Genomic DNA, 17496 nt, shown 5'->3' on the forward strand with positions numbered 1-17496 from the left:
ATAGGCGCAGATTGTCACTTTTGTTGAAGCCCTAATGAGTGTGCTTACATCCATGATGTTGTTCTTTCACACAACGAATGCCTTCCAGACATGAGGTTGTGTGCTTATCAAAATGGATCCTCTGCACTGAGATCACTATTGTCTGACCATAGATCTCTAAATCAAGGTCAATAACTCAGAATGTCCTCATAATCAAATGAAATTAACAGGAAGAGATGAGGTTACGCTGTAAATTCCAAGAAATGGAGTTCGCCTCAAGAAAGTGCACGCTAAAGAGTACCGTGTTCATGGCATTGGCTTCCTTGTGTGAGTGCCATGTCAAGTACAAGAGGCCACATGGTCGTTTGTGCAGTAGGCATGACTAGCCCAAGCAGAATAGGATGTAGATCTTCTGATGGGTTGTAACTACATGTGCATCCTGGGACCTAGCGTGTTCATCAGTTGCGCTCTCATGATCTGGATGCTTGTCAGGATCTTCTTCTGGTGGCCAATTAATGAGATGCCAAGCCTCCGAATGTCACTAAAGGGAGGAAAAGAACACCATGAGCATTTGATCACAACACAAATGTCTACATCCATTTCATCATATCTGTGCTCTGACATCATTAGCTAGTTAAGAACATGCTTTTTCTTTCTAACAATCTAGAAGAAACACACACCAAAACTGGAGTGGCTCATCAAGAACCTAGAGTGTTCATTTCACTATTGCAATAGCTTAAAAACAGTTGCAAACAGTGGCAGTTTAACACCATTAAAGGAATATACTTTAGTTAGTACTTAACAAGAATCTGTAAAGTGAATAGGTTGGGCACTGGCTGCCAGCCTTTTGGCTATTGTTGAGACAGTTGCTGGTCTCTAACAATTATTGAAAAATGGATAAAAAACAAACATTTATGGTCTCAAAAAGCATACATTGCCATAGTAGTCCCCAGCATTAATTGGAACTACTTTGCATGTGAATGTGTCCCTTGTGAAAGAACAGAACGCCTTCACTCACAGTTCAATTAGCCAATGGCTGAAGTGAGCTAGCGATTTGCCCCATGCGGTCCGCTATAGTGGATGGAAGAAAATGCGAATAACAGAACAACAGACTAATGTATAAAAAAGGGATGGCTCAAATCCTCTGTATATATAGCATTCAAATAGGTTTAGAACAATAAAAAGAGCTTAGCTAAAATCAGACTTAAAACCAAAAATGAACTGGCAAAACTAACAATCTGGTAATGGCGTGTGACCTTTTGCCTTTGCCCATGCTTAGTTTATGATTTGTTTAATGAAGGTTTTTATTATATGAAAGCTAGCATTGTCCAAAAGCCAAAATATACACATAAACACACACAGCACCTATAGTCCCTGCATAGTGTACAAGAACAGAATGCTGTCACTCACAGAAAGGTAAGCACATGGATTAAGTGTGTGAACCATGTGACACAGGCTGTATGCTGCTTGGGTGGGCATAAACTTTGAAAGACACTACAGTAGACCAATGGATGAGGAGGTCTGACTGAAAGCCAGTGTAAGTAAGCATACTGAGCATATATATATATATATATATATATATATATATATATATATATATATATATTTATTTATTTTTTAAATAAAAAATAAAAGGCCTTGGCTAACCACAGCCCTAAAAAGGTCACACCCATTATGCAAACATAAAAGATATTCTTTACTACTAAGGTTTCACCTATATCATATTAACCAGCCAAAACATTTGTTATTGATCCTACTTTCAACCTTAAAGTATACAAAGTAATAATATGGCCTGTCCTCGATTTGAAATTTATCGTCTACCTTTGAAATAGAAATAGGGCTCAGACAATCACATGAGTTGTATAATAGGAGGAAAGGCAGCAGTACTAGGGTCCCAGCTAATAGTGCTACTGAATACTTTTGGGAAGCCAGAATATGCCCTTTATAGGTCTGTTAGAGACGGCTTACTTGTCTAGTCATCTCATGTCAATAGTTCTTCAAAAAGTACAAAATGAAGTACAGGGAGGGAGGGGGCGTTTGGTTGGCATCTTTAAGCTGCTGACTTTCATGAGATGTTAATGGTGTGCCAAATCAACCACTGGCATTTTATATATGATTACATTGTCCCATTTGTGTTCCCATCTGGATTTGGTGGTATGACTCCAATAATCCTTTTGTTAGACTGCAGATATGGCATAGTGTAGCTTTTAACTCAAGTCAGTAATTGTGCATTTATGTATTTACTTACTGACCTAATAACATTTCAATTGCAGGTTTACACTTTTTCCTTAAGGATGTACATACTGTTTGTCGTTATCACTTGTTTAGGAGTCTCCAATGCTATGTTGTAATCGCCATTGTGTGTGCATTTGGTTTATTTTGCTGTCAGGGGAACGTGTTCTTGGATTAATAACTTTTTTGTTCACAAAGAAAAGACATGCACACACATAGGCCATCATAAAACTGCAACAAACTTAATGGTCCTTTGTCAACAGTATTAACTATGCAAGATTTTGCTGTTCATACTTCTTAAATTCACTAATTGCAATCTGAACTGCATCTGACCACATTTCATAGCACTCATCTTTGAGCGAACAGCATTAGAGTCCGATTTAATTTCTTGGTGGAGGGAGTAATCTCCGTTGGCAAGGCAGAGGAATTAAGGTCCGCCAAGCCGGGCTACACCTACTGCTAAATTTAGAAATGACCATCAAGCAGGCGGTCATTTCTAAAGCTTTGATAGGTGCCACCATCACAGTGGTCAACATGATGGAGCCGTCCATCAAACATATTTTTTTTCAAAAAAAGATCTAGTAGAGAGATTTTGTTTTTGAAAATAAAAACTAAAATATGTATCTCACCATTGGAGTTATCTCTCATGGTGAGGGGGACATCAGTTAGCTTTCAATGTCCATTACAGCTAGGGTTTTCCTGACAGTGACGGGCAGTGAAAACGGACCTGTATGGCATCCCATCTAAACCAGGTGGGCGGAAAAAGAGGTCAGCCTCTGACTGTCCTTAGCCAGTAGTGCAATCAGATGGAGGTACAAAGGCAGAGACTAATCTTCCTCTGAGCACTGAACTCGCATCAACTTATATAAAACAAAAAGCACAATAGATGTTGGTTTGCATTGCATAACTTCACTTTGCTATGCATGAGCACCACACAACACCAGAGAAATGCTGTGCTTATTTTCTTTACGTTCCCTGTGAACTTGAATAAGCAGATGTTTTTGATAACAGTTAGTTGTCTTTGTCTGTTGCTCCTTGCACTCCTAGAAAGAAAATCCTCTAATCAAGCAACATACTAAAAGTATGAAGGTTAGTAATTGGGGCTCTCTGCTCATCAGAGTGCATTATGGGATTGGTCCCTGGAATTATTCACCATATATAAACCGTGAAGACATGAAAAACAAATAGAACACACCTGTTGGTAAATTCAAGAGTTCAATGTTATTTAATCACACTGAACATAGGATTATATAACACACATTAGTATAAATATGTGCCCGGAAGGAAAAAGGGGGGGTGGGGTGTTTTCAGGAATTGAGGGTGTGATGTTTGAAGTGAGGGTAAGGGGGTATAAAGAAAAGGTCAGTGCAAATCTCATAGTTCTTGACATGAAACTAACAAATGCTCAGCCTCAAGCCACATAAATCAAAATAATATCTACATTATGCATAGCCATGCTTAGAAATCATATCACAGTGCAGAATCGCTGTTGATTAAGCTGGCGAGCAGTAAAGATGTTGACGTTTCGACCCCAAATATACTGTAGGTTTCTTAATTCCTTACGGGGGGTCTTCCTCAGGACTGAAGTAAAAGGGAAGGTGGGGCACCAAGGAATATCCCAGAACAGGAATGAGTAAGGGTTAGATGGGCGTGTAGGCTTCAGAAGGTAGGGAAGACTGCACTCTGGCAGGATGAACCACCAACTTGTCCCAAATAAGTCTATATAAAGCCACATTAATTGGCAGGACCTTAAGACATACACGGAAAAACGTGAAGTATCTTGTAATTTTAGAGTAATTAGTTGCCGTCCGCTCTGTCCAAAATCAGAGCTCTGAAAGGGCTGCTCCATCTGTTGGGAGGGAGACGTGATAAGCAGACTAAGGGGTTGATTGAAATCTTGGCAAGAAGGATACTCCATTGCAATGGTGACAAAGTAGGCTTACGCCAGGATGATGGTCTGCCCACCAAATTTAGATGTGGGAGGACCAATGGTGTAACCATGTCACACACAATGTCAACCAACTGTTATAAAAATACTTCCACTTATTCGACTTGGGAATGATTCAGTAAGGAAAATAAGCTTAGTTTTTCTCTGGGGTTGTGTGGTGCTTATGCATAGCAAAGTGATGTTACGCAATGCAAACCAGCACATCTTGTGTTTTTTTTAGACAAAAGTTGATGCAAACTCAGTGCTAAGTACAAGTGCGTCTCATACTGCTAAACTACAAACTCATAATTGAGGATGTAATGATGTGGGAATACCACAAACACATCTAGAAGTCCATGCAAAACCAAGTCAACTAAAGTTGTGCAAAGAAGAGCAACACAGCTTTGAGTAGAAGCCTAACTTCAAATGAAAACAGATGTTAGCAGTGGGCATGGTTCAAACTGGGCAGCAGTGTGTATGTTTTCCATGGTAATACATGTGGTTGCGTGAAAGTTATACATATAACCTAATTCTTAGACTTTGGCATGGTTTCCCCTGTCTTTGTAGCTCTACCTCCTGTATTTTTGATGCTCTACTTGGATTTCGTTTTTGCTGGCTTAGATGCTTTAGGCACTTTGCCAAGGCTGATCAGTGTCAGAGTACAAGTGCTCCCTGTGTAAATTGTTGTTAAAATTGGTTCTCCCTGACTGGCATATTTGATTTATTGGAAAGCCCCTAGTAAAGTGCACTGAAGTGTGCCAGGGCCTGTATATCAAATGATATCATTGGGTCTGCAGCACTGATTGTGCCACCCAAATGAGTAGCTCTGAAAAGTTAACTCAGACCTGCCACTGCAATGTCTGTGCGCAGTTGCCAATTGCCATGTCGACTTGGCAAGTTCACCAACATGCCAGGCCCTATCCTTCCCTTTTTGTACATGTAAGGCACTCCTATGGTAGGCCCAAGGTACCACCCTGGGCAGGGTGCGTTGTATGTGAAAGGTAGGACATGTACTGGCGTGTGTGACATGTCCTGATAGTGAAATACTGCCAATTTCGTTTTTCACTATTTAAAGGCTAGCTTACCCTATAGGATAGAATGGGAATTTATTTATAATATATTATAAATATAACTTCCCATTGGAACAAGATAGAGAAATAAAGTTTAGGCTCTATGAACTCAGAATTTAATAACACATTTTTAGTATAGATTGTTGTTAAATAGTGTTTTTGAAAATGCCGCTTTTAGAAAGTAGGCATTTGCTTGTTTAAACATTCTGTGTGCCTATGCCTGTTAATGTATTGACTGTATGGTTTTGTAGTGACAGGGGTCGGGGAGATGCATTAGGAGACAGAGAGATGGTCCAAGAAACCTACCTGCTGGATAACACTAAAAGGTACCTGCAGTGGCTGACCATCAATGGGAGGAGGGTGGAGGCTCTGAGAGACAGAGGAGCCAGTGTGACATCTATCCAGTATCAATGGGTGTCTGAAGAGCAGGTCCTCCCCAATGTATTTCACCCTGTAGTTGCTGCAGACAACTCTGAGTGACTGTGTATGGTGGCGCGGGTTCCCTTTGAGTGGGGGGGGGGGTCTCAGGGTCCTTGTAAGTCCATCGATGCCTGTTGACTGTCTGCTTGGCAATGACCTGGAGAGCTCATCTTGGAAGGAGGTGATTCGCCAGGCCACATTGAAAGATGTTGGGACTGCCTGAGTGGGCCTGTGTGACCACTCAGTAAATGGCAACTAGTAGGGATGATCAAGAGGACCTGGAGCCTGAAAGAGTGGACCACGTGCCTGCCAGAAGGAGGATGTACATGGGAAACTAGCCCTCAAATTTCCCGTGGTCCAGGGGGAGGTAGATCCTGAGGAGGATGACCTGGAACCTACAGGTGAACAAGTGGCCGAACTGGGTGACCTGGCTGAGCTAACCCATTGGCAGCAGGAAGGAGGTCTCTCCAGAGATGAGTTCTGAAAGGTGCAGATGGAATGCCCTACTCTTGTTTGTCTGCATCAGCAGGCTACAGACCAGGCATCAGGTGGTCCGTCCAGATCACATTTGATTTATTGGGAGAATGGTCTCCGTTACAGTGAGCCTAAGGTTGCTGAGCCGGGGGCAGCCCATGTGCTGGTGGCACTTGTGTGTTACAGGACCTTCCAGCTGGCTCTGGCTCATGACATGCCTTTTGCAGGACATTTGAGGTGCAACAAGACCTATCAAAGGCTTGTTACCCACTTTTACTGGTCCCAAATACAGAGGCACATTGGCACACATTGTAGGTCTTGTCAGACTTGCCAGGTAAGTGGCAATACAGGAGGGAAGTGTAAGGCTCCCCTCCAACCCTTTACTGTGGTGAGCACCCCTTTTGAGCCAGTGGGCATCGACAGTGTGGGGCCACTGGAACCCAAGACAGCCTTAGGCAACAAGTTTATCTTGGTCTTGGTGGACCATGCCAGTACCAGGATGTTGTCCCTCTCAGGACAATCAAAGCCCCTGTGGTGAGCCGTGCATTGATAGGGATTTTTACCCTCTTGGGGTTCCCCAGAGAGGTGGTCTCTGACCGTAATACAAACTTCATTTCTAGGTATATGAAGTCACTGTGGGAGGGGTATAGTTTAATGCACAAATTCACCACTCCTTACCATCCCCAAGGGAATAGGTTGGTTGAGAGATTCAACCGAACCCTGAAAGGCATCATACAGGGCCTTAGAGAACCCATGAGACTTAAGTGGGGCGTCTTTCTACCATGCCTGTTATGCACCTACAGGGAGGTAGCGCACAAACCCAGAGGGTTCAGTCCCTTTAAATTGCTGTATGGGCACTCTGTGAGAGGACCTTTCAGTATGGTGGAGGGCTGGGAGAAAACTCCTGGTAAGGGCCCCCAAGATGTGTTCAGCTACATGCTGGACTTCAGAAACAAGACTCAACGCTTCAGGAAACTCGTCAGGAGAACCTAGAAGCCAGGCAGGAGTGGATGAGACGATGGTACGACCAGAATACCACTCTGGTTGAGTTTCAACCTGTCCATAAAGTGGGTAATGGCACCAGTGGAGCCTTGTGTGCTCCTATACAGGTGGACTGGTCCATTTGAGGTGGTGGAGCATAAGAGCGGTGTAATCTACTTGATTAACTTGCAGACTCCCGGGAACCCTTTAAGGGTCCTGCATGGGAACCACCTCAAACCTCTCTTTGAAGTGACAATGGTCCTGGCTACAGATGATGGAATGGAAAAGGACAGTGAGCCTCTTCCTGACCTCCTGTCAGCCAAGGAACATGATGGGCCAGTGGATGGAGTGAACCTCTCTTCCACTCTGACCCCAGAGCAGCAGAGGGACTGCAGCCAGGTGCTGGGACAGTTTGCTTCCCTGTTCTATCTGACTCCAGGAGTCACCAATTGGTGTGTCCATGATATGGACACTGGGAACAGTTTACCTGTGACACATAAAATGTACAGAGTACCTCACAGAGTCAGGGCCAGCATTAAGGAAGAGGTTGCCTAAATCTTAGCATTAGGGGTGATAGGGCCCTCCAGCAGCCCCTGGGCTAGCCCAGTGGTCTTGGTCACTATCAATGCCAGTAAGTGCTAGATAGGGCAGGGTTCTGTGGTGTAACTAGGGCACCAGGTAGTAAGCGGCCAGGTGGCACCCCTACAACCTAAGATTGACACCACTCTGGCTTGGGAACCCCCAAGACTCGGACAGAGGTGAGAGCCTTTTTAGGACTCATGGGGGACTACAGACGGTTTGTCAAGGAATATGGCACCATTGTTGCCCCCTTGACAGAGCTGACTTGAAAGAAGCAGCCAAGGAAAGTGATCAGGACCAATGTCTTTCAGACCGCTTTTGACGCCCTGAAATCTACCATGATCACGGCGCCCTTGCTCGAGGCACCCAACTTCTCCCAAGAATTTGTTCTGCAGACAGATGCTTCAGAGCATGGTGTGGGAGCAGTACTCTCACAATTGAACAACGAGGGCTTGCACTAACCCGTAGCTTTCATTAGTAGGAGGCTACTTCCCAGGGAACAGAGTTGGAGTGCAATTGAAATAGAAGGTTTGCTGTAGTCTGGGTGCTGAAGAAGCTAAGACCCTACTTGTTTGGGACTCACTTCCAGGTTCAGACAGACCATAGGACCCTCAGATGGTTGATGCAAATGCGAGGTGAGAATCCCAAAACTGTTGAGGTGACCTATCTCGCTACAGGGAATGGGCTTTACAGTGGAACACCGCCCTGGTACAGAACAGGCCAAGGCTGATGGTCTGTCGAGATTCTTCCACCTTAGTGATGAGAACTCCCAAGAGGGTGGGTAGTTCTCCCCATCTTTCAGCTGAAGGGGACATGTGTTTGACTTGGCGTGGTTTCCCCTGACTTTTTGCCTCCTCTACCTCCTGTATTTTTGATGTTGTACTGGATTTCGTTTTTGCTGGCTTAGATCCTTGGGGCACTTTGCCACTGCTGATCAGTGTTAAAGTGCAAGTGCTCCCTTTGTAAATTGTTGTTACAATTGGTTCACCCTGATTGACATATTTGATTTACTGGTTCGCCCCTAGTAAAGTGCACTGAAGTGTGCTAGGGCCTGTAAATCAAATGCTACTAGTGGGCCTGCAGCACTGATTGTGCCACCTCCATGAGTAGCTCTGAAAAGGTAACTCAGAACTGCCACTGCAGTGTCTGTACACAGTTGTCAACTGCCATGTCAACTTGGCAAGTACAGCCACTTGTCAGGCCCTAACCTTCCCTTTTCGTACATGTAAGGCACTCCTATGTTAGGCCCAAGCTACCCCCCTCGGCAGGGTATGGTGTATGTGAAAAGTAGGACATGTACTGGTGTGTGTGACAGGCCCTGATAGTGAAATACTGCCAATGTCATTTTTCACTATTGAAAGGCTATCTTGCCCTATAGGATATAATGGGAGTTTATTTATAATATCTTATAAATATAACTTCCCATTGTAACAAGATGGGGAAATAAAGTGTAGGCTCTCTGAACTCAGAGAACTGGTTTTAAATTGAGAGTTTGAAAATGTCACTTCTACAAAGTAGGCATTTTATTGTTTAACTCTTCTGTGTGCCTCTGCCTGTTTGGGTATTGACTGTCTGGTTTTGGAGTGACAGGGGCTGGGGAGGTGCATTCTCTCAGACAGCGACCGGGGGTGGTGATGTATGTCCTGCCTTCCGTGAATGAGTCAGGGCTGGGCTGAAAAGACCTGGGCTGCATTCAGAGTAGGGTGAGAAGTTCTCACTAGCACCTGAAAAGGCCCAGTCTGCATTTAGAGTGGTGGGATTTTCCTTGAACCTGAAGAGGTGCCTTACACAATGCTGTCTCCACCTCCTGCCGGGCAGCAGCACAAGAGAGGACAGAACTGGTTTGGACTGGGCTCAGAGACCCTTTCACAAAGAGAACAAAGACATTTTGGGGCATACGTATAGGCCTAAAACCCCTGAACTTTAGACTGCTTCTGGAATCAAGAGGAACCTTTGCCACGGAGAAGAGCTGGAGAAACTGAGAAGTACTGCCCCTTTGCTGTGTGTCTGGGGTTGGCCTGCAGTATCTGCCAAGGAAAGGAGAAGGATCTTGCTGTGTGCTGTGTCCCCTGCTTGAGGAAGATCTCCAAGGGCTTGAGTACAGCTTGCCTCCTGTTTTGAAGTCTCAGGGCCAAAAAGACTTCCTCCCCAGCTCCCCTGAACTTCCTTGCTGGGAGTTCTGACCTGCCAGGAGGTGCTTGTGACTGTCTTGGGCCTCTGGAGGTTGATTCTGCTGTTGGGAGCTAGAAAAGCAATGTAACTACAAGAAAATCAATGCATTGCTCTTCTTACGGCAGTTTTCCCGATGCAGCACCGTAGTGCGAGAAGAATCTCCACGCATCGCCGCGCCGCTGCTCCAACCGACAAAGCGCCTGTTGCCACTGCAAGAACCAACGCATTAAGGGATCATGGCTTAAGAAACTGTCAATGTTCCGCTCGACGAAGCTGCATCGATCAACGGCGCATCCCGGATTTCTACACATTGTACCTGTGCAGCAAGTTTTCCTGACACATCACCTGCGGATCGGAGTCACCTCAGAACCAAAGCATTGCTTTCCCCCTACAGATGGGACCTGAAACACCACTTTCCTGCATGCAGCAGAACTGTTGCATCGTATCCTCAAGGTCTCAGGAAAAGACACATCTCTTTGTTTTTCGACACCTACCATCGCTGCGTCTGTTTGGCCTGGTGAACTTTATCGCAACAACAGGTACTTTGCAAGAAATCACGCATCCATAATTTTCTATGGACCCAGTTGCATAAAACCTTTTTTCTAGTCAATTTATTAATACTTGTTTATTGGATTTTTGTCGTTTTGGTCTTGTTGAGTTTAGATAAAGATACTTTATTTTTCTAAACTGGTGTGGTTTCTATTTGTGGTGTCATCACTGTGTGTTTTGAGTACAAATTCTTTACACATTGCCTTTGGGATAAGTCTGTCTGCTCGTGCCAAGCTACCCAGGGGGTGAGCGGGGGTTATTTAAAGTGTGTATCCCCCTTACCCTGACTAGAAGCAAGGGTCCCTATTTGAACAAAGGTACCTACCTCTGCCAACAAGAGACCCTCATTTCTAACACTAATTCACCCTTGGATTAGTTCCAATGACATTTGTGCAAACATTTTGAAGCACAAAATCATTTGAATATATTTTCCAAAGTGGAGGGAATTATAAGTGGAATTTCTAGGAGAGGGGAAGATACAATGAAGCCTTTTTTTCATTAAAAATATGGAGTCTCCTACCTAATTAAGGTGTGCTGGCATGTATAGGATTGCACTTAATGGTTTCTAGTTAAGGAAAGCTGCTTAATACATGTTTTTGCAAATGTGGACAGCAAAAGATTTTGATTGGGAAATCCTGTTAAAGGATAAAAGCATGCTGTGTGGCCTGTGCAAAGCTTAATTTGTAGAAATAAGTGAGTGTCAGGGCCCTTGCAGCTTGCACCACACATTTCCACTGTCAGCACTGCCAAAGCTAACACCATCATATCTAATAACCATCTCATTTTTACAACTGTGACAATTCTGAGTACTCTAGTCCATCCACAGCTATAAGAATGGCATTGGCTTAATGTATATTGAATTATTAAACACTGTTTGTACTCTCATCTCAAAATGTATTAAACAGCGCTACAAAGTGGTAGACTCTAATTCGAGTCTGTGTAGAGAATAAAGTGCTGGTGCCGAGCACCGAAAACCACTGGCTCAAATTAAATAGCGGGGATGTGGCACACTGCATTGTCCCACTGTCGCTGCAATATGTTTCATGGGGCTGTTAGCAATGTCTGGGTACTTGGCCATAACAAAATAACTACACAAAAACCAAAAGAAATAAAAATACATAATTTTTAATATTAAAAAGGACACATTATAAACCAATCCATGGCATAGAAGTGGACCATTTTCAGTGTGGATGACGCATTAGGCTTGGGAAGTACTCTGTCACTCATGAGTGGAACTGAAGTAAAAAGTAAGTTGACCCATAGCTACATGTCATATACTATGCTGAGTGGAAGAACCATCCGAATGACACTACAACAGACCAGTGGTTGAAGATGACTGACTGGAAGCCCCTGCATGTAACTGCATTGGGATACATATATTTGTGTTAAATGAAAAGATGCAGCTGAAGCCAGAGCTAAAAATGAATTCCTTAAAATAATGTAGCAAATTGAGTGTGCACCTGAACATTTGCCATCCACTTTATTAAGTTTTATTAATTGTGCTCCCCATAAATCTGAGACAAAAGGCTGCAGATGAAGCAGTGCTTAATTTGTAAAACAAATTAAAAACATAAGTACAGGGTAACAATGTTTTCCTAGGAGTCTGCCTCTTACACTGTTAAATGCCTGAGTAGCAATATACAAAGACTGCCTCCTTCTGATTCCAGTTCATGCCCCTTTATCCACCACCATAGACACTCTGGGACTTATTTATAAGCCACTTGTGCCACCAGTGTGTCACTTTTTGTGACGCTGGGCTGGCTCAGGAGCCTGTTCAATATTTACCAGGCAGCACTAAGGTGCTTTATTTGGCTTAATGCTGCCTGGTAAATATTGTTACCTTCAACAGTTTTATGCGTTAAAGGGGCATGCAATGGGTGTTGCTGGGGGCGTTCCCAGAAAAATCCATGGCTTTCTGACGCTGCCACAGATTTACAAGAAATTGTAACTGTGATGAAGCGCCAAAAACTTACACCTACCATGGGGAGGGAGGCACAACGAGGAGAACTATCTTTATTTCTAGTTTTTCCTATTTCTATGTGTTGCTGCAGATTAGAAGGAGGATAAAGCATCTTGTGATTGTTTTTGTGCAGGAAGGTTTCCCTTCTTGCACAAAAACAATCATCCCTGCAGCGCAGGTACACTTACACCATGGTGCAAAGGTACCTGCCTTGGGGAACGGCAGCCCATTGTGTGCCAGGGGGAAAGGACAGGAATGCATTGTATCTGATAGATATTGTGCATTCCTGCTCTTTTCTTTTGCCGTATGGCAGCGCAGCAGGAAGGCCTGCAGTGTTGCCCTACGGCAAACACTCTTAAATGAGGCCCTCTGACTTTTTATCTCAGTCTTGCAGGGTCTTCTTCATTCCTTTTTCTCCCTTTGTTTTTGATTTCCTATTTTCCTCGTCTCCCTTTTCTTTTTTCTATCTTTCTCTTTCTCGAACTGAGTTAAAGACTGATGACGAAAAATGTGGTCTGGTCCCCAAAAGCGATTGCTGGTGCCCATCTTGTGCAACTTCCTCCACAAATTAAGGCAGGTGTGGAAGTACTGCATAAGTATCACCCCATTTTTATGTCTGAAATTTTGAAAGGGAGCACAACTATAACAAACCTTTTCAGAAACAAACAACAACTCTCAAGCAAACACAACAGCCTGTTCGAAACTCATAGAATAGTACAATTCGGAACTGTTGCTATTTGTCAGACTGAAACATTAAACATCCAAATATTACAAGTTGATTCACAGCACACAAAAAACTAACAAGTAAAGAAAAAATCTAAAATCTACTGAGGATAATGAGTAAGTGAAAAATACTTAGGGGCCTATTACGATCCGGGTCGGCAGGGCAGCGAACAGGATCAGGCCGCAAAAACTACGAGCCGTACACGTGTTTTCCGCTGTACGAGCGAGCAAGTACGATGCGAGATACGTGAAAATCACCGACCGAGTCGCTTCTGGGTCCGAACCGCTCCGTAAGTCTCGGCCGTAAGCTAACCGTGGCGTGCAATGGATGCGATTTACAACCGAGCCAGTACGATGCACACGTCGGGCAGCCGGTGCAAGCCGGAGGGTCTAGCTCGCAAAACGTCCAGGAAGTTGCACTTGGGGGTCCGCGTCGGACCCCCTGTCACCCGCAGCCCTATGACTCGGACACAGGGGGAGACCCAAGGGTCCCCCCAACACAGACATGTACAGTGCGGGTCGCACCGACGCATACCCACTGTAGGGGGTGCCCTTGCGCGAGACGTACCCATTCAGTCAATGGGAGCCCATGTATGCTTTGTACGACCGGCTCCCATTGACTTCTATGGGAGTTTGACCGAACCGAGTCCGGCTGCATACGGCCGCATCGTATTCGCTCGGTCTGACTGCAGGACTCCGGCTCAGTCGGAAAACACTCCGGATCTGGCTCGGCCGGAGAGCTTTCCGACCCAGATCGGAATCGGCCCCTTAATGTAAGGTCCCCAAAATTCCAGCAAATTTGAGAGAAAGCAACACTCAAACTAGCAGCAGCTACTCATTTCTGTTTTTTTACCGCAAGCCCAAGACAATCAGCGTGCCAGACAAATAGCTTTTTCCCCCAACTAATTAGCTTAAATGAGCCTGTAAAACATGTGGCAAGCAACTGTTTTTTTTTCTATAACTGTCTGTATGTGACATTTCATTGCCAAAGTTACTCACTCAAGATTCATTCGCATGACCATTGCCAATGAAGTATAGCCACCCATGGCGAAATTCTCCCTGTAGCGACCCATCTTGATAGATTCCAGCCAGTCATCTACTGTGGTGTAGCTGGTGAAGTGCAATAGACCCCGGTCCAAAGGGTGGCGAGTGAATCTAAAAAGAAAGAAGAACAATTTTTAACTCAAAATATTGCAGAGATCTTGGAAAGACTCAGCTCTCAATAGACCAAAGTAGGCTTTTCTACGGAAGTGGCATTTATTAGAAAATGGAGCTACACTGTGGGTGTATTTGCCATTAAATGTGTCTTACTCATTTACTCTCTTTTCTCTCTAAAGTAATTCTTTACAGGTTTGTTCCTCTAATATATATATAGAATAAAAGTCAATGGAACATGGGCACATATCAAAGTAAAATAAATGGACCACAGTGAGTGGATACGTGCAGCAAATGGTACCCAGTGAATACATTTTAGACTCGTTTTTATGTGATCATGTTTACAGAGATTGAGTAACAATCTATGCACCTGATTAGGTGTTGTTTGAAGCCTGTGGATAATTTTCTTACTTTGTAGTTTAAACAGTGTCTCAGTTGTCAAGACTTAGTCATCTTAACTCAGTTGTCTGCTTGGAAGACTATGTAATTTTCTTAGAATTGCAACAGCATTGACTTGGGGAATGAAAGAGACCTCAGATATAATAAAAGAACTCCTACATTCAATACTGTCAGTGATATTCAAGTTAGGATCCTACGTTTAGACGTCACAAAAAGGGCAATATCTCGGTAATGCTCATGTTGTACCAAAATATCAAGTTTTTAATATTGACATGGACGCATGTTGACTCCTCAACACGTCATCGAGATAAGTAATTAAAGAGTAAGAAAAAGTAAGGCTATACTTCCCTGGATATGCTTACTTTGACAATATGTTTATATAGTTAATGTATGTTGCAGTCCATATGTTTGTAGGGCAATAATATTAACGTTGATATTTTGTCATTCAACCATCTAGTTTGTATTCATACAGAACAAATGGAGAAGGAATTCAGTATAATGAGCCTGGTTCCCCAGTTTGTTTTCCATGTGGAAATTGTATTAGGTGTCATAGGCTTCTGCTATTCCAGGTCATGAAAGGAGGAAAAGAAAGTTAATAAGGCTATAAGAGCCCAAATCTCTTTCTGTAGTGTATATTGCCTCTGACTCCCCTAGCACCTGAGCAGCAAGTAGGAGGCTCTTGACCTTCTAGTATGGGACAATGCTCAACTCTACAATGTTGTGAGGGCATAAATGGGTTCAAGATATTACTTTTGCTCCCCTGGCATCTGATAAATCAATGCCTATGACTGACAAATAAATTAAAAAAAAGGAATCGATCACTGCCCACCCTTCAATTCACAATATCTAATTCATTGATTTCAGGAGGAATTAAATGGCATAAAGCATGAACAGAGTATTCAAACGTTTTGAAATAGATTTTTAGACACAAATCATTAAACAACAAGTTTTTCCATTGTTACTGAATGTGTTGCTTAAATTCTTAAGTTCAAATAAGTTTTCTTTGTTTTTGAAACCAATACAATAAAGACTAAACTAGACTTTAGACCTGATTAGAGGTTGGTGGATATGATACTCCATCACAAATGTAACTGATATCCAATCTGTCATATGAGAAGTGCCATGTGAGTGTAATATGTAAGACAGGATGTCTGGTATGTTTGTAATAGTGTATCTCATCTGTCAACCTCTAAATATGGCACAATGTCCTTAATAATATGGGTGGGTTGTCTTACTTACCCCAGTGTTTCAGCGCCATCTTTCTTGATCCACATGCCATTTCTTTTGTTCATTATCTTCAGTGAAAAGCTGTGCTTTTCAACCTCCAGCATTTCTGAGCCTCCATTGTAAGGTGTATATCGATGTAGCGTAGCCGCCACTCTCAGGTTCTCTGGACTCCGGATCAATTTTTCTAGGATGCTAACAATCTGTGAGAAACGAGGCCGCTCATTGCGATCTTTTTGCCAGCAGTCAAGCATGAGCTGATAGAGGGAGGTGGGGCAACCCATTGGAGATGGCAGGCGGTAACCTTCTTCGACTGAATTAATGACCTGATAAACAAATAATGTGAAATGGTGAAATTTTTAACAGAAGAATTCTTGATTGGGATAGAAAACCATTAAGCATAAGAAGCAATTCAAACTAACATCATATTTGAAAGGCAGTTATCAATTAAGAGTTGAAGATTGCAAAATTGCACTTGAATAAACTTTGCTAAAATAATTGATGATGATGTGTTATGCCCAGGGGCACTCTCTGATCAATCAGTGACCTTCTATTCTGTGACCATAAAATACTTCTAAATATGAACTCTGGAGGCAAGAATTGGATTGGGTCTTTGCTTTCCTCACGGTAAAGTCAACCTATATGCACACTGAGTCCTCCAGATCACCCTTGCTTACCCTCTTCAACAGAGTGCCTTAGGGCTCTCTCTTTCCAAACACACATGTTGCTCCTGGAAACCTGATATCACTCCGATTACTTATTGCCCTTACCTTTGCTTTGACCCTGTGCAGCGCAGCATGGCCATTCGGCTAGGTTTGTGATAAACATATACCACATACATACACATTTAATTTAAAATCTGCTACATCACTGATAACGACCTTCTCTTGCTCATTCCCTCTAAATTATGGATACACCTAGTCTTGCTATAGGTACCAGAGCATTAAAAAAAAAACAATCATTGCCTATCCTGTCTTCTATCCTGTCCGGGGACGACACATTTTTGGGGACTTGGAAACATAACGGCTTGTTTGTACTTAGCATCTGACCCCGGGGTTCTCGGCGTGCAGTGGCTCCGGAGTTGTGGCCTCCGAGAGATCGGGGCCTCTGCGAGACTTGGACCGGGACCTGGCCGGTGGGATCCGACGGCTCTCGGCCCCGGCCGAGAGCGAGAACCAGTGTTGGGAGCCGATGTGCGAAGATCCCGGCGATCCTGACCCGGGCCTGCCCTGGTGGCCGCGCGGCCGACGTGGGTGAGAAGCCCAGGGACCTGATTCTGTGAAAGGGTCTCCCCCCGCCGCTGCTTTGTCTGGCGGCCCTGGTCCTCGGGGCCCGGACTCCGCTTGTTTGGGGCACCGGTGCTGGTGCTGGCGGAGACCCGTCTTGGGCGGACAACATCGAGGCCGCCCTTGCTGGGACCCCCGGAGCTTGTAAAGTCCTACATTTGCGAACTGTTCTTTCCGGGGGTCTTGGTGAGCGGCGATCGGGCTGATTCACGAAATGGCGGCCGGCCCTCTGGAACGAGAGTCACCCTGTGGCGGCGGGCCCGTGTTGCCTGATTGTGTGGGGATCGGATCTGGTGGGCGTGAGCCGACAGTCAGAGATATCCTGGAAGCCCTGAGATCCCTGCACGCTTCCCTGGCCCTGGGCGC

The 17496-nt window shown here is 44.1% G+C and overlaps 1 protein-coding gene across 2 annotated transcripts in view; it reads right to left on the minus strand.

Annotated features, from left to right (window-relative positions):
- Positions 1–214: 214 nt before the first annotated feature.
- The window catches only part of EPHA8 (EPH receptor A8), a 580176-nt gene continuing 562894 nt past the window's right edge, over positions 215–17496 (minus strand). The window contains exons 13-15 of one of the 2 annotated variants that reach the window (XM_078642852.1): positions 15974–16170; positions 14066–14212; positions 215–520 (exon numbers count right to left, since the gene is read on the minus strand). In XM_078642852.1, coding sequence (XP_078498978.1) covers positions 406–520; positions 14066–14212; positions 15974–16170 — 459 coding nt within the window. In that variant the 3' untranslated portion in view covers positions 215–405. Of the gene's footprint in view, positions 521–14065; positions 14213–15951; positions 16171–17496 lie in introns of both variants that reach the window. The other variant, XM_078642851.1, reaches the window with a different exon arrangement.

The sequence above is a fragment of the Lissotriton helveticus genome, chromosome 5_1, assembly GCF_964261635.1.
Source record: "Lissotriton helveticus chromosome 5_1, aLisHel1.1, whole genome shotgun sequence".
Classification (NCBI taxonomy): Eukaryota; Metazoa; Chordata; class Amphibia; order Caudata; family Salamandridae; genus Lissotriton; species Lissotriton helveticus.